At 47.9% G+C, this 27321-nt stretch overlaps 2 protein-coding genes across 7 annotated transcripts in view; both read right to left on the bottom strand.

Annotated features, from left to right (window-relative positions):
* The window catches only part of LOC137436882 (alpha-aminoadipic semialdehyde synthase, mitochondrial), a 248802-nt gene extending 229237 nt beyond the window's left edge, over positions 1-19565 (bottom strand). For 2 of the 6 annotated variants that reach the window (XM_078787110.1, XM_068131086.2), the window contains exons 1-3: positions 19449-19565; positions 19134-19229; positions 16418-16635 (exon numbers count right to left, since the gene is read on the bottom strand). In XM_078787110.1, the coding sequence (XP_078643236.1) occupies positions 16418-16635; positions 19134-19191 (276 nt within the window). In that variant the 5' untranslated portion in view covers positions 19192-19229; positions 19449-19565. The remainder of the gene's footprint in view (positions 1-16417; positions 16636-19133; positions 19230-19448) is intronic. The other 4 variants (XM_078787111.1, XM_078787112.1, XM_078787113.1 and 1 more) reach the window with 4 other exon arrangements.
* A 601-nt stretch (positions 19566-20166) lies between these two features.
* The window catches only part of LOC144894212 (alpha-aminoadipic semialdehyde synthase, mitochondrial-like), a 165667-nt gene continuing 158512 nt past the window's right edge, over positions 20167-27321 (bottom strand). Inside the window, exon 18 of the mRNA XM_078786315.1 lies at positions 20167-20191. Coding sequence (XP_078642441.1) covers positions 20167-20191 — 25 coding nt within the window. The remainder of the gene's footprint in view (positions 20192-27321) is intronic.

Raw genomic sequence — 27321 nt, 5'->3', positions numbered from 1 at the left:
AGCTGTTCCTCCGTCAGCTGCCTAACCCGGTACGCCTCGCCCTGGCAAGCACGACGATCACAGATCCCCGGGCCCTTGCCAGAGAAGCCGACAAGATCGCCGCCGCAGGACAGCGCATCGCAGCGGCGACATGGGACCCACCGCCGTCCGACGCAACACCCATGGCGCCCGAGCACCCGGCACGGTCGACGGCCGAACTGCCGACGCAATTGGCGGCCGCTACACCGAGCCGACCACCTCCAGCACGACGACTGGGGCCTCCACCTGACCAAGCATGGTGTTACTATCATGCCAGGTTCGGACAGAAGGCCCGGACATGCCGACCCCCGTGCACCTTCGGCAGGCCGGGAAACGGCCGGGCCGGCGTTCATTACCAGCCATGAGCGCCGGCTACACGGGCAACTTACTGTTCATCACGGATAAAGCGTCCGGACGGCGCTTCCTGTGCGACACCGGCGCCCAACTGAGCGTCATACCCGCCTCTGACCAGGACAGGCAATCCGCGGTTTGCGGCCCCTCCTTGGTTGCGGCCAACGGATCGACCATCCGCACCTTCGGCCCGCGCAACGTCACCCTCTGCTTCGGCGGCCAACGCTTTGCTTGGACGTTTGTAACCGCAAACGTGCCCATGGCTCTGCTAGGCGCCGACTTCCTCTGCGCACACGGACTGCTGGTGGACGTCCAACGGCGTCGTTTAATCAACGCCGAAACCTTCAGCTCCCTGGTATGCACATTGAGCAGCTCCGTGCCGACCAAGCTGGCATGCACCGTCCGGGCGGCGAACGAGTTTGCTCGCCTGCTCACGGAGTTCCCGGCCCTCACGCGGCCGACGTTTTCGGCCGTCGCAGTACGGCATGGGATCGAGCACCACATACCAACCACGGGCCCGCCGGTCTACGCCAGGGCCCGCTGCCTCGACCCAGCCAAGCTCGCCGTAGCGAAGGCTGAATTCGATGCGTTGGAGCACCTCGGCATCATGCGGCGCTCCGATAGCGCGTGGGCCTCGCCACTGCACATCGTGCCAAAGCCGGGGGGTGGATGGCGCCCGTGTGGCGACTACCGCCGTCTCAATGACGCTACCACCCCCGACAGGTACCCGATCCCGCATATCCAAGACTTCTCCGCCCGTCTGGCGGGACGGGTCATTTTTTCGAAAATTGATCTCATACGGGGATATCACCAGGTACCTGTCAGGGCGGCCGACGTCCCTAAAACGGCAGTCATCACGCCGTTCGGCTTATTCGAATTCTTGCGGATGCCGTTTGGTCTCAAGCACGCGGCTCAGGCGTTCCAGCGCTTGATGGACGGCGTGCTGCGTGACCTGCCGTTCCTTTTCGTTTACCTGGACGACATCCTCGTCGCCAGCACGTCCCGGGCCGAGCACCTCCTCCACCTCCGAACACTGTTCGGGCGCCTCAGCGAGCACGGCCTCATCGTCAACCCGGCCAAATGCCACTTCGGCACGACGGCCGTTGATTTTTTGGGCCACCACATCACCAAGAACGGGGCCGTGCCGCTGCCAACCAAGGTCGAGGCCATCACCACGTTCCCGCGTCCCCGCACCATAAAGGCCCTGCAGGAATTCCTGGGAATGGTGAATTTTTATCACCGCTTTGTGCCCCGCGCTGCTCAACTCATGCGGCCCCTCTACGAAGCCCTCCGGGGCAAGCCGGCCAAGCACGACATCGCCTGGTCCGCAGCAATGGATGCGGCCTTCCAACGCTCAAAGCGGGCCCTCGCCGACGCAACACTGCTCGCTCACCCGGTGCTCAACGCTCCCATCGCCCTCACCACGGATGCCTCCGACTACGCGGTGGGCGCCGTACATGAGCAATGGGTGAACGGGGTTTGGCAGCCACTCGCTTTTTTCAGCCGGCAGCTCCGGCCGAACGAGCTCAAATACAGCACGTTTGACCGGGAGCTCCTCGGTCTACACCTGGCCGTCCGCCATTTCCGCCACCTCCTGGAGGGCCGACCTTTCACGGCGTTCGTCGACCACAAGCCGTTGGTTTACGCCATGGCCAAGGTCACGGAGCCATGGTCGGCCCGCCAACAGCGCCACCTCTCCGCCGTGTCGGAGTTTACCACGGACTTCCGGCACGTCGCCGGCAAAAACAACGCCGTGGCCGACTGTCTTTCCCGGGCCAGCGCGAACGCGGTCCACCTGGGCGTGGATTTTGCGCTTATGGCGGCGGACCAAACCACCGACACCACGGTGCAAGCCCTCCGGGCGGCGGACACGGGCCTCCGCCTGGCCGACATCCCCTGCGCGGACACTGTCCTGCTCTGCGACGTCTCCCAAGGCCAGCCTCGCCCCATCGTGCCCGTCACCTGGCAACGCCGCATCTTCGCCTCCCTCCACGGCCTTTCCCACCCGGGCCGGAAAGCTTCCCAGAAGCTGGTGTCGGCGCGTTTCGTCTGGCACGGCCTTCGTCGGGACGTCCGCGATTGGACCAGCACCTGCACGGCCTGCCAATGGGCCAAGGTCCACCGACACACCCAGGCCCCGCTGGCACCTTTCACCGTGCCCGAACAACGTTTCGACCACGTCAACGTGGATCTGGTGGGCCCCCTCCCTCCGTCACGGGGGTTCAAACACCTGCTCACCATGGTGGACAGGACCACCAGGTGGCCGGAGGCCGTTCCCCTCGTCTCCACCACCACCGCCGACGTGGCGCAGGCTTTCATCGCCACCTGGGTCGCCCGCTTCGGCACACCGGCGGACATCTCGTCAGACCGCGGACCACAGTTCACCTCCGAGCTGTGGGGCGCGGTCGCCCGCAACCTGGGGGTCAAGCTCCACCGTACTACGGCCTACCACCCCCAAGCAAACGGGTTGTGCGAGCGATTCCACCGCTCCATGAAGGCCGCGCTCATGGCCGGCCTTCAAGACGGCGGTTGGGCCGACCGGCTGCCGTGGGTCCTTTTGGGCCTTCGCACGGCCCCCAAGGAGGACCTCCAGGCATCCACCGCCGAGCTTGTCTATGGCCAGGCGCTACGCGTCCCGGGCGAATTCGTGCCCGACGCTACCAGTCCCTGGTCCGCAGCTCACCAGCGCTCGGACCTCCAGGAGGCCGCCCGACGGTTTGCCCCCGTGCCAACATCCCACCACGGTGACCCCCAGTCCTACGTCCCCCCAGCACTCCGCATAGCGGAGTATGTTTTTGTGCGTCACGACGCACATCGGTGGCCACTCCAGCCGCCGTACGACGGGCCCTTCCGGGTGCTGCAACGGGACGACAAGTCGTTCGTCATCGACATCGGCGGCAGGTCGGACCGGATTGCGGTGGACCGCCTCAAGCCGGCGCACGTGGACGTCGACCACCCACCACGGGTGGCCCTTCCGCCGCGGCGAGGCCGCCCCCCATCCACGGTGCCCCCCACTCGACCTCCCACCACCTCACTGGACCCCCTCCCACGACCCGCCAGGGGTCGCTTCGGCCGGGTCATCAGGTCCCCCCTCAAATTGACCCTGCCGGTGCAAGTCGATTCTGGGGGGACGTGTGTAGCGGCTGCCGCTGGGTTTTCACAATCGCCTTGCACCTATCAAGGACGCGGAGCGATCACCATGCCGGGCTCGTCCAGGACGCCCGGGCAGGCTCGCCCTCAACTTGCCAGGCCGCAGCCAGGACGCTGGGCTACGCCCCCTGGCGCCGGGCCTGGGCAAACGCTCCGGGATAATAGGTATATATATTGCTGCCCGATAAATGGGTTTTCAGAGTGCCTGAGTGTTTGATTTGATTAAAGCAACTCGGATGAATTCCAGCTTTTTGTCGCGTCCATTCTTCCGATCGACGTGGGAGCCCCAGCTCCTTCAGTATAGTTGTTTTAAGATGCAGTGGTTGTTTTTACCACAAAGTAGTTTTACGACAGAGTACAGTTGTTTTAAGATGTGTCCGTCTTGTAGTGTCCATCTTGTTTATCCCGTGTACCCGCCCCATCCTCTCCCTTCCACAGTTCTACCGATGTCCCTGTTCACTTCTGTTGTTGTGATTCCCTCTCTCTCGCCTTCTTTTCTCCTGCTTCCTTTATTATATGTTCTATCTGTTCGCTCTTACATGATCCTGGACTTATAGTAAACAAAAACATCCACACAGAATCGTCTACATTAGTTCCCTTCTCAATGTCAGCCCTTTCTGTCAATGGAATACTATATTTTACCAAGATTGCTTCACCTCCTATTTTATCCTTCCTATCACACCTGCACACCTCGTCGTCTTATAATCCTGTCGTCTAGTTTCTCTCCTCATTAAACCTCGTCTCTCCTTACTGTAACTACATCGTACTCCTCGCTATGTACTTTGGCCTCAAGCTCTTCCATCATATTATTTAAACTCCCAGCATTAGTATACAATAACTTTAACTTTTCTCTTACTAATCAGAATTACATCATCAGTTCCTTCCTTAATCGCTTCCCTTCCCTCCGTTGACCTAAAAATGCCTGAATTCCTTCCCCAATTCCCACCACATACCTTGCTGCCCCCCTTTATATTGACCAAATGGCCATCACACTGGAAATACTCCCCGTGCCCCCAACATGATTCCCACTGCTTATTAAATTCAAAACCTTCCTGCCTACTCCATTATTCCAGCCATTGGTTGACATCTATCACTCTGCTCATAAATTATATTGAAGGAACTGCGCTCCAACGCGAGTCGAAAGAATTGACGCGACCAAAGACGGAATTCGTCCGAGTTGCTTTATTGAAACAAAACAGCTCAGGTATTCTCACAAGCCCGTTTATCGGGCAGCAATATATATACACATTTATGTCGGGAAGTTTGCCCGGCAAAAGCTATACCGGGCATGCCCGGGTGTCAAGGGCGAGCCTTGGAAAGGCGAGTCTGGACCTGCCCGGGCGTGTTTGGCTGCGGCCTGGCAAGTCGAGGCTGGGCGTGCCCGGGCGCTCTGGGCGAGCCTTGGAAAGGGGATAGCGGGCATGCCCGGACGCTCTGGACGAGCCCTGAAAAGGCGATAGCGGGCATGCCCGGACGCTCTGGGCGAGCCCTGGAAAGGCGAGAGTGGGCATGCCCGGGAAAGACGAGACCGGGCGTGCCCGGGAGGTTCGGGCGTGCCCGGGAACAGTGAGTCCGGGCATGCCCAGGAGAGGCGCGTCTGGCCGTGTTCTGGCCGGTGCAAGGCGATTGTGTGCATCCAGCGGTAACCGCTACACACGCCCCTCCAGAATCGACCTGCACCGGCAGGGTCAATTTAAGGGGGGTCCGGATGACCCGGCCGAAGCGACCCCTGGAGGGTCGTGGGGAGGGGTCCGACGTGGTGGTGGGTGGTCGAGCGGGGGGAACTGTGGACGGGGGGCGGCCTCGCCGTGGAGGAAGGGCCAACCGTGGTGGTCGGTCGACGTCCATGTGCGCCGGTTTGAGGCGGTCCACAGAAATCCGGTCCGGCCGGCCGCCGAAGTCGACGATGAAAGACTTGTCGCCCCGTCGCAGGACCCGGAAGGGCCCGTCGTACGGCGGCCGGAGTGGCCCCCGGTGCGCGTCATGACGCACAAAGACGTACTCCGCTGTGCGAAGCGCCGGGGGGACGTAGGACTGGGGGCCACCGTGGCGGGACGTCGGCACGGGGGCAAATCGTCGGGTGGCCTCCTGGAGGTCCGAGCGCTGGCGAGCGGCGGACCAGGGACTGGTAGCATCGGGCATGAATTCGCCCGGGACGCGGAGCGGCTGGCCGTAGACGAGCTCGGCAGCGGATGCCTGGAGGTCTTCCTTGGGGGCCGTGCGAAGGCCCAAAAGGACCCACGGCAGCCGGTCGGCCTAACCGTCGTCCTGAAGGCCGGCCATGAGTGCGGCCTTCATGGAGCGGTGAAACCGCTCGCACAACCCGTTGGCTTGGGGGTGGTAGGCCGTGGTGCGGTGCAGCGTGACCCCCAACGAACGGGCGACCGCGCCCCAAAGCTCAGACGTGAACTGTGGGCCGCGGTCGGACGAGATGTCCGCTGGTGCGCCGAAGCGCGCAACCCAGGTGGCGATGAACGCCTGCACCAGGTCGGCGGTGGTGGTGGAGGCGAGGGGCACAGCCTCCGGCCACCTGGTGGTCCTGTCCACCATGGTGAGCAGGTGGTGAACCCCCGCGAGGGGGGCAGGGGACCCACCAGGTCCACGTGGACGTGGTCGAAACGCCGTTCAGGCACGGCGAAAGGTGCCAGCAGGGCCTGGGTGTGGCGGTGGACCTTGACCCGCTGGCAGGCCGTGCAGGCATTGGCCCAGTCGCGGATGTTTCGTCGAAGGCCGTGCCAGACGAAACGCGCCGACACCAGCTTCTGAGAAGCTTTCCGGCCCGGGTGAGAAAGGCCGTGGACGGAGGCGAAGATGCGGCGCTGCCAGGAAACGGGTACGATGGGGCGAGGCTGGCCTTGGGAGACGTCGCAGAGCAGGACGGTGCCCGCGAAGGGAATGTCGGTCAGGCGGAGGCCCGTGTCCGCCGCACGGAGTGCCTGCACCGAGGCGTCGGTGGTCTGGTCGGCCGCCATGAGCGCGAAGTCCACGCCGAGGTGGACCACGTTCGCGCTGGCCCGAGAAAGACAGTCGGCCACGGCGTTGTCTTTGCCGGCGACATGCCGGATGTCCGTGGTGAACTCCGACACGGCGGAGAGGTGGCGCTGCTGGCGGGCCGACCACGGCTCCATGACCTTAGCCATTGCGTAGACCAACGGCTTGTGGTCGACGAAAGCCGTGAACGGGCGGCCCTCCAGGAGGTGTCGGAAATGGCGAATGGCCAGGAATAGCCCGAGCAGCTCGCGGTCGAACGTGCTGTAGTTTAACTCGTTCGGCCGGAGTTGCCGGCTGAAAAAAGCGAGTGGCTGCCAAACCCCGTCCACCCATTGCTCATGGACGGCGCCCACCGCGTAGTTGGAGGCGTCCGTAGTGAGGGCAATGGGCGCGTTGAGCACCGGGTGAGCCAGCAGCGTTGCGTCGGCGAGGGCCCGTTTGGCGCTGGTGAAGGCCGTGTCCATGGCCGCGGACCAAACAATGTCATGCTTGGCCGGCTTGCCCCGGAGGGCCTCGTAAAGGGGCCGCATGAGCTGAGCAGCGCGGGGCACAAATCGGTGATAAAAATTTACCATGCCGAGGAACTCTTGGAGGGCCTTGATGGAACGGGGACGTGGGAACGTGGTGATGGCCTCGACCTTGGTCGGCAGCGGCACGGCCCCGGTCTTGGTGATGCGGTGGCCCAAAAAGTCAACGGTCATCGCGCCGAAGTGGCATTTGACCGGGTTGACAATTAAGCCGTGCTCGCTGAGGCGACCGAACAGTGTTCGGAGGTGGAGGAGGTGCTCGGCGCGGGACGTGCTGGCGACGAGGATATCGTCCAGATAGACGAAAAGAAACGGCAGGTCGCGCAGCACGCCGTCCATCAAGCGCTGGAACGCCTGGGCCGCGTTCTTGAGGCCAAACGGCATCCGCAAAAATTCGAACAGGCTGAACGGCGTGATGACGGCCGTCTTCGGTACGTCGGCCGCCCGGACAGGTACCTGGTGGTAGCCCCGTATCAGGTCAATTTTCGAAAAGATGACCCGTCCCGCCAAACGGGCGGAAAAGTCCTGAATATGCGGGATCGGGTACCTGTCGGGGGTGGTAGCGTCGTTGAGACGGCGGTAGTCACCACACGGGCGCCATCCACCCCCCGGCTTTGGCACGATGTGCAGTGGCGAGGCCCACGCGCTATCGGAGCGCCGCACGATGCCGAGGTGCTCCAACACGTCGAAATCGGCCTTCGCCACGGCGAGCTTGGCCGGGTCGAGGCGGCGGGCCCTGGCATAGACCGGCGGGCCCGTAGTGGGTATGTGGTGCTCGATCCCGTGCCGCACCGCGACGGCCGAAAACGTCGGCCGCGTGAGGGCCGGGAATTCCGCGAGCAGGCGAGCGAACTCGTTCGCTGCCGGGAGGGCGCACGCCAGTTCGGTCGGCGCGGAGCTGCTCATCGTGCATGCCAGGGAGCTGAAGGTCTCGGCGTTGACAAGGCGACGACGTTTGACGTCGACCAGCAGCCCGTGCGCGCAGAGGAAGTTGGCGCCCAGCAAAGCCATGGGGACGCAGGCGGTCACAAAAGTCCATTGAAAACGCTGGCTGCCGAAGCAGAGGGTGACGACGCGTGGGCCGAAAGTGCGTATGGCCGAGCCATTAGCAGCGACCAAAGAGGGGCCGCAAACGGCGTCCCGCCTGTCCTGCTCGGAGGCAGGTATGACGCTCAGTTGGGCGCCGGTGTCACACAGGAAACGCCGCCCAAACGCTTTGTCCCGAATAAACAGCAATTTGCCCGAGTGGCCGGAGCTCATGGCTGGGAATGAACGCCGGCCCGGCCGTTTCCCGACCTGCCGAAAGTGCGCGGGGGCCGGCACGTCCGAGCCTTGTGTCCGAACCTGGCATGGTAATAACACCACGCCCGGTCAGGTGGAGGCCCCGGCCGTCGTGTCGGAAGCGGGCGGTGCGGCATGGCGGCCGCCAGTTGCACCGACAGTTCGGCCTCCAACCGCGCAGGGCGCTCGGGCGTCGTGGGCGTCGCCTCGGACGGCGGTGGGCTCCAGGTAACCGCGCCGATGTGCTGGCCCGCCGAGGAGATCTTATCGGCTTCCCTGGCGAGGGCGCGGGAATCCGTGATCAACGTGCCAGCCAGGGCGAGGCGTACCGGGTGAGGCAGCTGGCGAAGGAACAGCTCGCGGAACAGAAAATCTGGAGAGTGCTCACCGAGCAACGAGAGCATATAGTCCATGCGCTCTGACGGGCGTGTGTCGCCGAGCTCAGGCAGAGCGAGCAGGCGCCGTGCGCGTGCTGCCGGTGAGAGGGCGAAAGCGTCGAGGAGGAGTGTCTTCAGCGCGTCGTATTTGTCAGCAGCCGGCGGGTGCTCGAGGAGGCTCAAGGCGCGGGCCGCGGTGGCGGAACCGAGCGCCGCCACAACATGGTGGAAGCGGGTGTCGTCCGCGGTGATGCCTCGCAGGGCGAACTGAGAGTCCGCCTGAGCGAACCAAACAGCCGCGTGAGCCTCCCAGACGGTAGGCAGTTTAAGCGTCACTGCCGTATCCATGTCGGTAGGTCACCAATGAAGGAACTGCGCTCCAACGCGAGTCGAAAGAATTGACGCGACCAAAGACGGAATTCGTCCGAGTTGCTTTATTGAAACAAAACAGCTCAGGTATTCTCACAAGCCCGTTTATCGGGCAGCAATATATATACACATTTATGTCGGGAAATTTGCCCGGCAAAAGCTATACCGGGCATGCCCGGGTGTCAAGGGCGAGCCTTGGAAAGGCGAGTCTGGACCTGCCCGGGCGTGTTTGGCTGCGGCCTGGCAAGTCGAGGCTGGGCGTGCCCGGGCGCTCTGGGCGAGCCCTGGAAAGGCGATAGCGGGCATGCCCGGACGGTCTGGGTGAGCCCTGGAAAGGCGATAGCGGGCATGCCCGGACGCTCTGGGCGAGCCCTGAAAAGGCGATAGCGGGCATGCCCGGACGCTCTGGGCGAGCCCGGGAAAGACGAGACCGGGCGTGCCCGGGAGGTTCGGGCGTGCCCGGGAACAGTGAGTCCGGGCATGCCCGGGAGAGGCGCGTCTGGCCGTGTTCTGGCCGGTGCAAGGCGATTGGGTGCATCCAGCGGTAACCGCTACAATATATTTAATTTCCTAATCTTGGGAGAATCCCAGAAAACATGACCTCACAACTCTTTGTTTTCAGTCACTTTCCGAATATCCTGTATCTATTTAACATAAACACCGAGTAAACTTTCCCGAGATCATTTGCTCCTCAGCTTCAATGTCCCGAACTCGTGCTCCTTCAAAACTTCCTGCAGAATTAACATTCTACTTATTTAATGGTCTCATCACCCACAGACTGTCTCCTCGACCTCATTCCTAGCTATCTCTATTGCTGTACACTCACCACTGCCTGCACTCACCACTGCCGACACTCGATGTACCCTCACCACTGCCTACACTCACCGTACCCTCACCACTGCCTACACTCACTGTACCCTCACCACTGCCTACACTCACTGTTTGCTCACCACTGCCTGCACTCACTGTACTCTCACCACTGCCTGCACTCGCTGTACCCTCACCACTGCCTGCACTCGCTGTACCCCCACCACTGCCTGCACTCGCTGTACCCTCACCACTGCTTGCACTTGCTGTACCCTCAACACTGCCTGCACTCGCTGTACCCTCACCACTGCCTGCACTCGCTGTACCCTCACCACTGCCTGCACTGACTGTACCCTCACTACTGCCTGCACTCGCTGTACCCTCACCACTGCCTGCACTCACTGTACCCTCACTACTGCCTGCACTTGCTGTACCCTCACCACTGCCTGCACTCGCTGTACCCTCACCACTGCCTGCACTCGCTGTACCCTCACCACTGCCTGCACTCACTGTTCCCTCACCACTGCCTGCACTCGCTGTACCCTCGCCACTGCCTGCACATGCTGTACCCTCACCACTGCCTGCACTGCCTGTACCTTCACCACTGCCTGCGCTCACTGTACTCTCACCACTGTCTGCGCTCTTACCACTCCTTACACTTGCTGCACCCTCAGCAATCTACATTCGCTAGACCCTCAGCACTGCCTGAACTCACTGTACCCTCACCACTGCCTGCACTCGCTGTTTCCTCACCACTGCCTGCACTCGCTGTACCCTCGCCACTGCCTGCACATGCTGTACCTTCACCACTGCCTGCACTCACTGTACTCTCACCGCTGTCTGCGCTCTTACCACTCCTTACACTTGCTGCACCCTCACCAATCTACATTCGCTAGACCCTCAGCACTGCCTGAACTCACTGCAACCTCACCACTGCATGCACTTACTGTACCCTCACCACTGCCTGCACTTTCTGTACTCTCACCACTGCCCTCACTTGCTGTACCCTCACCACTGCTCGCACTTGCTGGACCCTCACCACTGACCTCACTTGCTGTACCCTCACCACAGCCCGCACTTGCTGTACCCTCACCACTGCCTGCACTCACTGTACCCACACCACTATCTGCACTCGCTGTACCCTCACCACTGCTTGCACTCACTGTACCCACACCACTATCTGCACTCGCTTTACCTTCACCACTGCCCGCACTTGCTGTACCCTCACCACTGTCTCCACTCACTGTACCCACTCCAATATCTGCACTTGCTGTACCCTCACCACTGCCCGCACTTGCTGTACCCTCACCACTGCCTGCACTCACTGCACCCTCACCACTGCCTGCACTCACTGTACCCTCACCACTGTCCGCACTTGCTGTACCCTCACCACTGCCTGCACTTGCTGTATCCTCACCACTGCCCTCACTTGCTGTACCCTCACCACTGTTCGCACTTGCTGTACCCTCAACACTGCCTGCACTCACTGTACCCACACCACTATCTGCACTCACTGTGCCCTCACCACTGCCTGCACTCACTGTTCTCTCACCACTGCCTGTACTTGCTTACCCTTACCACTGCCTGCACTCGCTGTAAAAACAGGATTTGAGTTGCTTAGATATAAGCACTTGTTGAATACAACAAAATGTTTACAATATGTCACCTGCCCACTTCTCGATCTCACCAGAGCACTCGGTTTTGTCAATCTCGTACGGATCTGTCATTGATTGGACTAATCTTGTCCTGGTTTCTTTCTCTACTGTGCAAAGTAGTAGCATAGTTTGAAACAGTTTTAGAAGTCATCACCACACATTTACAAACAATACAACAAAGATAATGTTTGTACGTTTTTTTGTTCATTTTGCGTCTCCTCCAAAATGGTGGTCTCTAAGCGAATGGCCTGGATGTAGTCACTATCAATACATTACACCATTTGTAAACGTTGGTTCTGTTTTGGTAAGTTGTGCTTGCATACCTTTATTATTCCGATAGTTTATTGTTTATTTGGTCTACATTTGGGTAAAAGACATTTGATTGAGCAATATACAGAGGGCATTTGCTGCCCATTCATGCAGCGACATCCGGGGTGAGTTATGCATGATGGGTAACCCAGTGGCAAATATGGAGATGGTCCGGCCAAAGTGAATGTGGCCCAGCTAATTTGATGCGGACATTTTATGCGATCCGTACGCTGTTTTCAAGATGATGTGAATGGATTTACTGCAGAGTGTCACTCTGTTACAGCACCGGTGTAATATCTGGAGCATTGATGGGAAGAGGGCTTTATATGTGTAACAAGAAAGAGCAATCAGAGGTTGCAGACCCTCGCCAGGATGTGTTTTCAGTGGTTTTTAAGGCTTTTGGGTTAAAACAAATATGGCGGCCGAAACACACAACCGATGACGTCATAAAAACATTTTCTCCACCAATTTATGCCTGGATGACACTCAAAGAATTTCATCTTGATCGTATGAAGTTTTGTACTCGTCGAATTATGACGTCATAATGGAGGCACCTATGACATAATTAACATATTTTATTCCACATGGAGAGTTCTTTACAATGGGCCATGTCTTGATTTTTTCCATTCAGCGGTTTTGGAGATATAGAGGTGCAATGTTTTTCCAAGATGGCGGCCAAACCACGTGACCTATGGCGTCATAATTATAATTAAAAAATTCTACAGGTGGAGTTGCACCTATGGTGAAAATTTCCTGTCAATCGGACCAACGGTTGCAGAGAAAATCATATTTATTCTGTGCGAACAAACAAACAGACAGACAGACGGACTCAAATGCAATCCTCTCCTCAGCGAGGGTAATAAATATAGATGCGCTACTTTTGGCTTTGGTACTAAAGAAAAATAGAAAGCATCTCAAAACACAAAGCCGTACGCATCCGCTTTGTACTCGAACTAAACTTGACAAAAACAACAGCTTTAAAAAACTAGAGAGTTCTTAATACCTTAGCCTGTCCAGTCTTGGTATGAAGGACAAGGAAGAGTCTTTTCAACTCTTGCTTTGTATTTCCGAGCATGATATATATTTCTTACAAGCCGCAATTTTGTCTGAATCTCGATATTCCCCAATACTGTGAGCGAAACAGCATGAGACACCGCCAGATTTATCTGAATGCAGATTCTCAAACAGTTATTCTGCCCTCAGGTCATGAGACGGCATGAAAGCTGATCCTCATTGTTGACCTGCCCTCAGGGCATGAGACGGCATGAAAGCTGATCCTCATTGTTGACCTGCCCTCAGGGCATGAAAGCTGATCCTCATTGTTGACCTGCCCTCAGGGCATGAGACGGCATGAAAGCTGATCCTCATTGTTGACCTGCCCTCAGGGCATGAGACGGCATGAAAGCTGATCCTCATTGTTGACCTGCCCCCAGGGCATGAGACGGCATGAAAGCTGATCCTCATTGTTGACCTGCTCTCAGGGCATGAAAGCTGATCCTCATTGTTGACCTGCCCTCAGGGCATGAGACGGCATGAAAGTTGATCCTCATTGTTGACCTGCCCTCAGGGCATGAGACGGCATGAAAGCTGATCCTCATTGTTGACCAGCCCTCAGGGCATGAGACGGCATGAAAGCTGATCCTCATTGTTGACCTGCCCTCAGGGCATGAGATGGCATGAAAGCTGATCCTCATTGTTGACCTGCCCTCAGGGCATGAGACGGCATGAAAGCTGATCCTCATTGTTGACCTGACCTCAGGGCATGAGACGGCATGAAAGCTGATCCTCATTGTTGACCTGCCTTCAGGGCATGAGACGGCATGAAAGCTGATCCTCATTGTTGACCAATCCTCAGGGCATGAGACGGCATGAAAGCTGATCCTCATTGTTGACCTGCCCTCAGGGCATGAGACGGCATGAAGGCTGATCCTCATTGTTGACCTGCCCTCAGGGTGTGAGACGGCATGAAAGCTGATCCTCATTGTTGACCTGCCCTCAGGGCATGAGACGGCGGCATGAAAGCTGATCCTCATTGTTGTTCAGCCCTCAGGGCATGAGACGGCATGAAAGCTGATCCTCATTGTTGACCTGCCCTCAGGGCATGAGACGGCATGAAAGCTGATCCTCATTGTTGACCAGCCCTCAGGGCATGAGACGTCATTGAATATTTTCCCAAGTTATGCCAAACGAAAAGGTTTTGAAAGTGCCAAAAAGGGGCAGTTTGTGTTCTTGTGTTCAAGCATATAATTCAATTGAAAAATAATAAAGATTGTAAAAAAAAGAAAAAACATTTAAACTACCTTATATAACATGTTACATTAATTTTTTGTGCCTGTTGTTTGGGTCCTTTATTACGTCCTTAAAAACAGCGAGCTTCCTGTTTGGAATGATTTTCAAATTTGTTTGACTGCCAGACAGACATGCACAGTAAAATAATCATCTTAATTCTCTGTGCGCAAGTGCAATCGTGATGAGATTCTGTGCATTTTGCCAATTTCAGGACCGAAAAACTGCTAAACCTCAGGGTCATGTTCCGATTTGTGTTCAAAATATAACATTTCAATGAAAATAAGTAGTTCCTCAATCATAATCTGACGTTTGTAGACAGACACACAGACAGGTAACGTGAGACAATTGCTTAACCGCGCTTTTCGCTTCGCGCACAGGGTAAAAATGTAATTTTATTAATCAGTGTTCTCTATATTCTCAAAATAAAGGTTTGTTGAAAATTTGATGACAAAAACTCGAATAGTAAAAAATACATTATGGCCTGGATAAACAGATGCACAGACACGAGCAATTGCAAAACTTTGTCCCGCTGCGTGGTGGACAGGCTAATATTAAATCTATAACAAACATGTTAGAGTTAATTTTGAATAATGTGTTTGCATAGACATGTTTCTTATATATACTTGTATTCATCGTTTTTTAAAATACACAGGTCAAGGCTCATGGAAGAGCAAGAGAGAGGGGGTGAAAAGTCCAATACCAACAAGAAAGAGCAATCAGATATTGCAGACCCTCGCCAGGACGTGTTTTGAGTGGTTTTTAAGGCTTTTGAAGTAAAACAATTATGGCGGCCCAACCACGTGACCGATGACGTCATAAAAAATTTCTCCACCAATTTATCCCCAGATGATGCTCAAGGAATTTCATCTTGATCGGATGAAGTTTTGTACTTTGTACTTATCATTAAAAAATTATACAGGTGGAGGTGCACCCATGGTGAAAATTTCCTGTCAAATGGACCAACGGTTGCAGAGAAAATCATATTTATTCTGTGCGGAAAAACAAACAAACAAACAAATGAAAAATCACTCATAGAGCGACACTTGGCAAAACAGAATAAAGTAGAATGGCACTCAGTAGAGCATCCTCTTGACCTCAAAAATAATTAGTGGTTGAATTCAGTTACCTGATATGCAAATCGTCTTCAAAGTTTAAGTTAATCTGATGAAAATTGACAATTTTAGAAATTTGGCCTATGTTGACCTTTTGGCCTATGTTGACCTCAAAAATAGTTGGTGGTTGGTTTCAGTTAGCCGATATGTAAGTCCTATTCAGATTTCAAGTCAATCGGATGAAAATTGAGGATTTTAGAAATTTGAGAAAAGGTTTTGACCTTTGGGCTATGTTGACCCTATGACTGACCCATGTTGATCTCATAAATAGTTTGTGGTTGAATTCAGTTCGCTGATATGAAAATCCTTTTCAAATTTCAAGTCAATCGGATGAAAATTGACGATTTTAGAAATTTTTTTAAAATGTGATTGACCTCTGGCTAATGTTGACCTTGTGACCTATGTTGATCTCAAAAATAGTGGGTGGTTGAATTCAGTTAGCTGATAAGTAAATCCCATTCAAATTTTAAGTGAATCGGATGAAAATTGAGGATTTTAGAAACTTGAAATGGTTGTTGACCTTTGGTCAATGTTGACCTTGTGACATATGTTGACCTCAAAAATAGTTGGTGGTTGAATTCAGTTAACTGATATGTAAATCCCATTCAATTTTCAAATCAATCGGATGAAAATTGAGGATTTTAGAAATTTGAAATTGTTGTTGACCGTTAGCCTGTGTTGACCTTTTGGCCGATGTTGATCTCAAAAATAGTTGGTGGTTGAATTCAGTTAGCCGATATGCAAATCGTATTTAAATTTAAAGTCAATCAGATGAGACGCAGAGGTAATGACGTTTGCCTATGTTGACCTTTTGACCTTTTGACCTCAAAAATATGTAAAATTTTGTCGGACCACGAACTCTACCATTTGGTGAAGTTTCGTGGAGATTGGTTTAAAATTGTGACATGGAGGAAAGTTTCAGTGAGCGGACAGACAAACACACAAACAAACAAACACACACACAAAACAAACAAACAAACATACACAAACCAGAGTGAGCAACATACTTGCACAAATGTTTGTTTGTTTTTTTGCCAAGTAACAAACAAACGGACTCAAATGCAATACCCTCTCCTCTGGCAAGGGTAACAACCGAGCCGGCAGGAGCAGGTGGACAAGCGTCACGGACAATAGAAGAATCACGGACAATAGGAGCCATTGTGTGCTTGTGATTGGCTAACCATGGCAGGGATTGCTCTGCGGTGGGAAGGCTGCATCAGAACCCGATGGCCTGCATCAACAATTTGCTTCACGTGGCTCGGTGCCAACGGTGCCCGTCGCTCCCAAGGGCTCACGTCTTCCCGACGAATCCCCAGCACTGTCGGAGTGCCCCAATTGGATATTTGACGACATTTCATGGCTGAGACGTTTCTGGCACTCAGTGATGCCTGCAGCCACCCTGCAGATCAAATGAAGGGGACCCGAGGACAAGGAGAGTTTGCCAAGTGGACAAAGGTGCCAAGAATATGTAACAAAATTTCACAAATACAGCAATTGCATCAATATGTAAAATATTAGCCAAAAAAAGTTGGAGCCAAAGGTCCTAAGTTATGAGCTTTGCAAATGGAATAAAAGAGAAAATATATACACAGGACGATGCAAAAGTTTGTGTTATTCCAATAATATTCATACTTTAGGGCAAATTCAACAAATATGGTAATTTCAAAACAATAAGGACACTCTGTCGAGCGCATAGTCAGTTAGGCTGAACATGAGGTTACGTTTTGTATCCCACCGAAAGGCTGGACCTGGACTCGGACCTAAACCAAAATGTAATTGGCTCGTTCGTGTCATCTAACCAACTCATCGACCACATTTCCTCCAAATCTGTCCAAAACATTTTTGAAATATCAGTTTTTACATATCAACGGATATGTATCGTTAATGATGCCAAGATGTGTATCGTTTTTGGCCACATCTCTCAATGGTGAAGAATCACTCAAAAATTGTCGTTTCCAGATCCAGATTCGGATCTTCACCAAAATTTAATCAATTCTTTCTTCTCACACACCCAACCTGTCCACCAAATTTCCTCCAAATTTGTCCACAACTTTTTGAGAACATCCGTTCAAATGTGATGTAATTAAGCACCATGCAAATCTTCACCAAAATCTAAGCATTTCATCCTTGTGACAACCTCTCCACCGAATTTTGCATGAATCCGTCCACAACTTTTTTTACATATCCTGTTTACAAACAACAAAGAAACACGAAATACTAGTGCACAGCACAACACTTACAAAATCCCTGAAATAAGTTAGTAACCTTCGGCCTATGTTGACCTTTTGGCCTATGTTGACTTCAATAATACTTGGTGGTTGAAGTCAGTGGCCTGACATACAAATCCTCTTCAAATTTCAAGTTTACTACTACTACTACTACTACTACTACTGCGCCGAGCTAGCTCGGCATTCCATGACACGTTTCTTCCATTCTTCTCTGTCACTCATGGCATTAGGTTGTACGTTGACCAGACACCCAGTATCATTTGTAAGCTGATCCATATATGTTTTCGCAGGTCTCCCTGGTGCCTGTTTGCCGTGAGTTGGTAAAGGTGGGTTTTCACGGGACACGCGAACGGTTCGCGAAGGATGCGAATGTCGAAAAAATGACAAAGTCCAACATTCGTATTTTAGGCTCCAAAAGTTCGCCAAACATGCGCGGGGGTTCGGAAGCGTCGTCAATTGTTCGCATCCTGTTTCAAACATTTTTGAAATACCCGCCGAACAAAAAACGACTCCTGCGAACAATTGACGACGCTTCCGAACCCCCGCGCATGTTTGGCGAACTTTTGGAGCCTAAAATACGAATGTTGAACTTTTTCATTTTTTCGACATTCGCATCCTTCGCGAACCGTTCGCGTGTCCCGTGAAAACCCACCTTAACCAAAGTAAAACATCGCTTGCGAGCTCATCTTTGTTTCTCCAGCAGTGCCCAGCGAATCTTAATCTACGTTGATGTATGGTTACACTGATTGGTGGGATTTTTGCATACAATTCATGTTTTGTGGGGTGCTCTTTCCATGAGATGTTAAGGGCTGCTCTGAGCATGCGAGTGTATGCACCATCCAGGGCCTTTTCTAGTGACGATGTCAAGGTCCATGTAATTGCCCCATATACAAGAACTGATTCAACCGCTGCTCTAAAGAAGTTTCGTTTCAGCTCTATTGGAAGCGCAGATTTCCAAATCTTGCCTCGACTGTTTAAAGCTCCCCAAGCCTTTCCAAGTCTGATGTCGACATCTCTTTTTGTGGAGGTGATGTTGCTTCCCAGGTATGAGAATTCGTCAACCTTTTTGATGTTTTCAAAAAAATACTCAGTTAGGGGAACTAAGTGTTCTTTTCTTGTTCTTTTACGTGTTCGAGCACGAACCGGGGATTAAAATCCAACTCCAACAATTGTCGCGCGGCCGCGTTTGATTAATATCAGGCGGTCACGGAAGCCGATCGCGGAGGCCTTAGCCCCCGAGGCGAAAACTCAATGGCGGATTCCAAAAACGAACAGCTACACCAAAGGGGAGGGGAGCGGGATGGAGGGGAGCGGCGAGACCCCTGCAGTCTTACCTGTTCTCGGGGCGTCTTCAAGGCTGCTGCAAATTAAATAAATCACACGGAAAACTGCATTCAGGAATATATACAGAAAATAATACAAGGGCTTATTACAAATAAAATCGGGACAGGGAAAAGCACGCGCCGATAATAAATATCCTAATCGGGACGTCCCCACACAACTAATTTCAGAAACGAGACGAGGGAATCTGAATTAAGGAAAAGAACACGTGAACAAGTGCAACAACGTGCAACACGTCAACTTAGGATGAGGTGTTTTCAAGTCAATTGGATGAAAATTGATGATGTTAGAAATTTGACTAAGTTGTTGACCTTTGGCCTATGTTTACCTTTTGACCGATTGACCTCAAAATCAATAGGCTTCTTGATTCGGACCAACACTACCATTTCGTGAAGTTTCGTGAAGATCGGTTTGAAATTGTGACCTGTAGGCGAATGACATACAGACAGACATACAGACAGACATACAGACAGACATACAGACAGAATAACGCACACAACCAACCAATACACTTGATTTTTGTTTGATTTTTTGCAAGTAACAAACAGAAAGACAAACAAGTAGACAGGAGTGAAAACATAACCTCCATCCACTGACGGTGGTGGTGGCAATAAATTTCAAAATCCATCTCGTTTCTACATACCTTAGTTGTAAAACGTTTTGAACACTCTCATAAATGAAGCAGATCAGTTTAAATGGACACTTGCTGCATCCTCCATAAACAAGCTCCATCCATGCCCCTCCCCACTCTCATCCACTCCCATCCACTCCCACGATCCACCCCCTACTATATTTATCTGCAAATACATGGCCAGGGATTTAGTTACAACGATGGTTTTCAGTTGGAAGCCCACATGAGGTTGTTATGAGACAGAGGTTTCTGATGCTGAGAAAGCTGTTGTTTTCACAACAACACACACACACACACACACACACACACACACACACACACACACACACACACACACACACACACACACACACACACACACACATACACCTCGATAAAACAATTCTTCATAGATTTTTTTTTCTTTGAGACAATCATGTTTGAGAGTTTTCATATAAAGAGAATAAGACTTAGGAAGAGTGAAGAACTTATGCGAGTTTGCAAGAAACCACCTCGAGTTTCCACACATTCCACTATATCGACTTGTGCATAATGCATCTCTGTGCAGATCTTTTTCACCATGTTTAACTTTGACTATGACACACACATCTCAGTAATTGAAGAAACAGCTTATGTAGCCTCCATAGCAACCAAAAGGACAGGTCCTTGTTTGAAAGTTTTCCTTTTGCCCATATGATTGGAGGGAGACAAGAGAGCAGCCGGCTTAATATTGCAACTCCACACACAGCCGCTACTCTTGCCCCATGGCAGATAATCTGTTACAGATCAAACTAATAGCCCAGAGATCTGATCATATACAGTCGTGGCCCAAAATATTGGCACCATTGCACTTTTTTCAAATAACTCACAATTTTCTCTAAAAATACGTTTGTGCAGTGTCTGTGTTGTGTTGTGTCACTGAACTACTCCTCAAACTTTTGTGAAATCGTACCAAACTTCTGGTATGCACTTATCTCTCCTATGTGTATGTCCTACGGTTATTTCCTTTGAAAATTTGTGAAAATATATATTTATTTTTTTTGAAAAAAAAATTGAAAATTTTTTGTCAACTTAAATCTTCAACTTCAATTGTTTATAAAATGTAAGATCATGTATATCACAAATACATTTGTGCAAAATAATTGTATTATGATTGGTGTAAACCATGACAAAACAGCAACTCAGGTACAGTCATCTATGAGGAGCCATATACTGTACCTACATATCTAGGCAGTGTCTGTGTTGTCACTGAACTACTCCCTCAAACTTTTGTTTCTGTGGTTGTGAAGTGTTTTTAATAATGTGGCTGTGAGGTGTTTTGAATTACATAGTGGTGAGGTGTTTTGAATTACATAGTGGTGAGGTGCTTGAATCACATGGTGATGATGTGTTTTGAATTACGTGGTGGTGAGGTGCTTTGAATTACATGGTGGTGAGGTGTTTTGAATCACATGGTGGTGAGGTGTTTTGAATTACATGGTGGTGAAGTGTTTTGAATTATGTGGTGGTGAGGTGTTTTCAATCACATGGTGGTGAGGTGTTTTCAATCACATGGTGGTGAGGTGTTTTGAATCACGTGGTGGTGAGGTGTTAGTAGTGTATATATGTTGCTTCTGGGACACTCTCATTTTCCCATTGACTTACATGTTAATTTTTCCCCTCCCTCATTGCCCCTAAACACCTCTATTTCTCTCACCCTGTTCTTTACGAACCTTCTAACCTTTTGACATGTTATCCTTATTCATTAGACCACTTAAACAATGGTCCTTCTGTGTGAACCTGTGATCCTTCTGACCTTATGGACCTTTTAACCTTTTACTCTTAATATCATCTGGTGAATCATCTTTGACCCACTCAAACAACGACCCTACAAATATTTGTTTATGCGTGGGAAATAATTTAATTCTCCTACAACTCTCCTCACCGTCTAATACATTAACAAAAAATGTTTGAGTTTGGTTCTTTCTCAAGATATTTTAACTGAGCTAAGATAAAATGGTAAACCTCCCTCAATGTTCTTGTTTGAGCGCCTCCAGTGCCACATACCATTTTTAAATTAAAGTATATATTTTCCTGGCAACCATCAAAGTTTTCCGTCCACTCAAAAATATTTCCATCTTTTTTACCCAATTCACCGGTATTTAAATTAATTCTCTTATTTGTTTTGTAAATTTTTTTACCAGTTGTCTTTTCAATTATCCCTATTTGATATTTTTCACATTCGTTATGTTTACCATTTATATACCAAGGTTGATTACACCTCCACTCTTTAGTCTGGTTGGTACTTGATTCTATCATTTATATAATAGTAAAAAGGCGGCGGTAGCCCGTTAAAATCCCTAACCCCCCTTTTTAACTTATCACTTATATACTTATATAACCATAAGGGAGACTATCAATTCCATTTTCTAAAATAAACCTCTTATCATCAAAAGCCCCCAATGCTTTCTTATTCGCCTCTTCTGAATATAATTTATGTTTATAACTTCTTATTCCATTAATCTTTCTAAACTCTTCTTTCTTTGTTGTTAAACAGTTATAATAATCCTTAAAGTTTATTGCTTCTTTAATGACATTTTTCTTTATGCCTTTTAACTTCTTATCAGTTTTTTCAACGTTATTCACAATGTATTTATAAGCATAAGCCTTAGACCTCAATCCCACAAATTCACTCATGACATTTCCTCCTAATTCATCCTTAAACTTTCCAATCACCTTTTTATTTTTAGAAGAGAACAACTCACTCTCTGGACTGTAATTACTAGTGTCATAGATATTAATGTCCTTTTTCATGTCTGAATAAACATCATCAGTATTAATTTGCAAAATAAAACTATCTGTATCCATATAAAGTAGATTAACATCATTTTGATATTTCTTCCTCAAGTTATTATAAAAGTAATCATACATTAATGACTTTGATAAATCAAGAATTGATGTTCCAATATAAATAGGTTTGTTCATTTCAATACTCTCTTTAATCAAATGGATCGCACAAAAGTTCTCAGTAAAGACCTCAGCTCTAGTAAAACTCGGTCTATTAATGAATTTTGATGCTTGGTCCCAAGATGTTGATAGTCTGATATTTTGTCTTTTCCTCACATTCTCCATGGTCTTACCAAAGACCGCATTATTCATCAATTTATAAAAGTCTTTCTCAAAATCTGTTTTTGACTCTGTTCTTCTTTGTGTATTAAAATCAATGTACCCCTTCAACCAATGACTTTGATTGAACTTTAGAACCCTATGGATCTTCTCTACTCTTAGACCTTTTGATAAATATTGTCGCAAATTTCTTTGGTGTAGAACATAATTTTTCTTGTTATATAATGTAGTAAGTAATTTTTCTGTTGATTCACCTATATTAAATGATTGTTGATAATCACTTAACCACTCCTTCTTTGGACTTTCCTTTTCACAAGCAAATGGGAGATCTTTGTGTAGGTTATGAAGTTCCTCTGGATATTTCAAATCGACCTCAAAATAATAACCAACCTTTGAATCATCCAATTCTTTTTGTGTAGAGATACATACATCTTGTAAAACCTTTTTGTAATCTTTTTCCTTTACCCATCTAAGTTTTCCATAAGGAAGAGCCTGAGACATTGCCCAGCCATACAGGTTGTTCGCATCATAATACATCAAGTAGGAGCTCTCTACCGATGGATCATAATTTGGAATGTACTTGTTATTTGCTTTAGCATATCTCTTTGAACAGACTTGTGAAATTCCTCCTCTCTTTGCCTTTTCAATCATCAAAAGCATATCAACATCGGTTATCAAATCCAAACCTTGTTTTGTCATTTTTAACATCGCGCTCCAAGCCAATCCAGGAGCAGTGTAATAGTGAGCAGGATCCAATCCATATCCAGAATGAAAGATTGTTCTGAAAGCCTCAAACACATCAGCCAACAAAAGCACATCAGTTTTGAGGTACAAATCGTGATACTCACCAAGATTCTTAATGTTATATTTTTTCCAAACATTTTGTGCGTGTACATAATCTTTATCAGATATATGACTATTATTTAATTTGTTATAGAAATTTTCTTTTAAAGGAAGTTGTGTTTCATTGAATCTCTCAAATGAGTCCATATAGTCATAGGGGTAAATTCCCTTTTGTGTTAGAAAATCTTTATCTAAAAAATACTCTGAAAGACATGGAAACTCTTTTAGATTTTGAACCAAGTTAGCCAATGGACTTGCCATGAATTTAAATGTATCAAGAAATCTGATATGAGTAATAGGAGATGTGTGAATTGTTTTTGTGAATGAAATGTATTTCTGATCCGTGTTTGGAATTGCTGAGATACTTCCAGAAGTCTTTGAGAGTTCCTTGATAAATAGATGTGTATCATAATGAGCGTTGTTATGAAGAAAGACAGGAATGAAAGAGGGGAGTTGATAATTAATATTACAACTTTGATGAGCCGGACCTCTATATTTACCAGTGAGATGACAATGGTCTCTAACCTTTCGACCTTTACCAATTTTCTCCTCACAAATATGACAGACATTGTTTTTTATAAATTCCCTTTTTTCTTTACTTGTTAAGGACATTGGTTTATTGGTTTCTCTCATTATCTTGGTTAATCGAACACAGTCTTTTTCTAGTCGTTTCACAAACTCCTCTGGGGTATTTGAGCCTCTATACATCTCTAACTTGTTATATTTATCACCAACGGATGATTTGATATAATAACAAAAACCACAAGGAGTATGTTTTTGATATTTATTTGTGTATGATTCTTTTGGATCTGGAGAAGCAGTATCAATTTTTCCTAAAATACTTTCAAAATCAGCATATATAACAAATGGATGTTTTATTGTTTTCTTTTCATCTTTGAATGTGATCTTTGAGTCTTTTTTAGGCATGTTGATTACCGTTGATTTATGTTCACCACAATAATTTGAATGTTTATCTAATCTTTCTTGTGTATGGAAGAAGTTAAGACAACGCATACAAATATATATTTTATTTGTTCTTTTACATACTTGTGGTTTTATTAATTTTGTAATATCTTTGATGTATGTATAATGTGAATTTTCGTCTGAATTAAAATATAGAAGATTAATATGAGTTTGTTTACAATTGTCAGAAAGCTTTAAAACCTGAATGTTGTTTGTTTCTGTTAGACCATAAACATTAACTGATAAATTATTCAACTTTTCAAATTTAGGAATATCATTTAAAGTCATCGGAAACTTTAGATCTTTCGTATTTAATGTATTCTCATATTTTTTATAATGAGATACTCTTTCATCATGAAAATGTGGAGGATGTAAGTGTGCTAGAATAGACCAGAGAAAACATTTATTGTCTTTATTTTTGATATTGATAACTGCTTTTCTATTTTTGATAACACTGGGTAAATCAATGTAAGAAGAAGCTTTTAGAGGATCTGATTTAAGAATATGAATGTCTATGTAAATAATTTTTCCTATATTGAAGCCACTTCCTACGATTGAATTATCCACATCTTGCTCTTGTTTAATAAGTTCATCATAGACTCCTGATGTTTTAAAATCTTGATATGAAGATATAAAGTGTGGCTCAGTTCTCATGTATGGTGTATCTATAACTCCTTCGTCCTTTGTCATTTCTAATTTTACTCCCATATAAAATTTAAGTGGTTTCATTTCTTTTAGTGTTTTTTCAATCAACGTTTGAACAGCAGGTTTAACTATTTCTACAGCATCAACTATAGACTCTGGTTCAGGAGGTTTGAAGTTAAAGACTCTTATTTTAATATGTCCTTTGAATGCACCATCAGAGTTTTTAATAGTAAACAATTTTGACAAGTGTTTGTTAGTTTTAAGATGGGCTTTAAACCCCTTCTTGAGGATGGTTGTTTTACAGACCTTACAATGTTTTGTTTTAGGTGGAAGAGGGGAAAGTTTGTTAAGAATGTTGTATGTATGTTTTGCGGTGAGAATATGTTGTTTATAATATTTTACTTCCTTCTCGCAAGTATCACAATAAACCATATTTATAGCGTGAGAAAACGTGGTGTTTTATATATATCGCTGTGCTTAAAATAAAACACTTTTGAGCTTTACAGCTCCGTTTTATATATATATATCGCTGTGCTTAAACTAAAACACTTTTTCACTCAGAATCATCGAAGTCATAACTATCACATGAATACTCAGAATCATACTCAGAGTCATCAATAAAGCTACTCTCATAACTATCATTTGAGCACAAACTATTAGTATCATAACTATCATCTGTGTTCAATGAAATACTATCATCACCATCATCCGAGTTCAATGAAATACTATCATCACTATCGTCCGAGTTCAATGAAATAGTAAAATCTTCACTGCTGTAATGACTCATATTTAATTAGCTGAAAAAACCTTTCCATCTATACCAATATACTTTCTTTCATTAACGGATTCAATCTCTACATTTTTTATATCAAAAGTTATCTTTAAATAATCTCTAACTATCATAGAACGAAATGACATTTCACCAGAAATATTAACATCATTCATTTTACTTAGATCTACACCCTTTGGATTATTAAAGTAAATACAAATTTCTCCACGAGTATTGTTGATGGTCTTATCATTCTTTTTCAAAGTATCGTGGTCAATCACTTTTTCAAGCTTTGAATAAATTGCCAGGAGTAGAGGAGAAACTTTTGTTAGATTTACTTTAATGGATGTCTTTCCAGGTATAGTTAGAGCTCTTCCTTTAAATGAAATAGAGGGGCTCATGTTATTTTCCATAACTGGTTTTACCCAAAAATTTCCATATTTATCTTTGTTCAATTTAACATCTTTGACATATTTTTCTATATCTTCCACCGAAGTAGAGATTGATTGAAATTTGTCTTTTGTGCTTTGAAACATTGTATTTATTAATGAATAAACTTGCGTTTAGTTTAAGTAAAAATTTACTATATAAATATGATAAGTTCTGAAGGATATTTAGAATTTCCAGACTCTCCATATGATAAATTAGAGAATTGTCCGGCTTGTGATAGAATAGGGCTTAATAATGAGGGTTCATATAAACAATGTATTTTCTGTGATCTAATTTTAATTAATGATAATAAAAAATATAAAAATATATATAACTCTTTTAAATTAGAACCAAAAATGAATTACATTACAAGATTATTAAGAGAGATGAATGTTAAGTATTGTGATGATAATACACCATTTCTTTCAAGGGAAGAGACTATTTGTATTGAGGAAATGTATAAGGGTTTAATGATATTTATTATTCAAAATAATTTTAATGGAAATGTTAATACAAGATACTATATAAATAAAATAATGAATTATTTTGAAATTAAACCCGAACTCAGGATAAAATATAGAGTTTCTAAAATAGCTCAAAAAAGTTAGATGACTTGTTTTCCAAATATATAAATGAATGATTTTTTACCCGTTTGGGAAAATAAGATAAAATTTAACAAGTGAATCCTCTTGGATTGCGCTGAGGTTCGGGCATGGAATTTCTAGGAGGAAGTATAATTTGCATGCAATGAAAGTACATGTAATATGGGATCGAGTAAGATCGAGTAAGCTTCACCAGTGCGCGTGCGCGAATTTACGTCACGTCGGCAGCGAGAAGGCGTTCCCCAACACGAACCAATCAGGAACTGCCACGCCCACTTATATGATCTCAGAATTCCTGTGACAGGAATTAGCGTTACACTGGCTGGAAGTCATTCGCTAGAGGCGCTTCCTCAGCACCAATCACCAGTGCGCGTGCGCGAATTTACGTCACGTCGGCAGCGAGAAGGCGTTCCCCAACACGAACCAATCAGGAACTGCCACGCCCACTTATATGATCTCAGAATTCCTGTGACAGGAATTAGCGTTACACTGGCTGGAAGTCAATCGCTAAAGGCGCTTCCTCAGCGCCAATAACCATAAAAACATTCCA

This window comes from Myxine glutinosa, chromosome 11, assembly GCF_964187855.1.
Source record: "Myxine glutinosa chromosome 11, kmMyxGlut1.1, whole genome shotgun sequence".
Classification (NCBI taxonomy): Eukaryota; Metazoa; Chordata; class Myxini; order Myxiniformes; family Myxinidae; genus Myxine; species Myxine glutinosa.
Note: the sequence above shows the minus strand (reverse complement) of the source record. Positions and strands in the feature narration are given on the sequence as shown.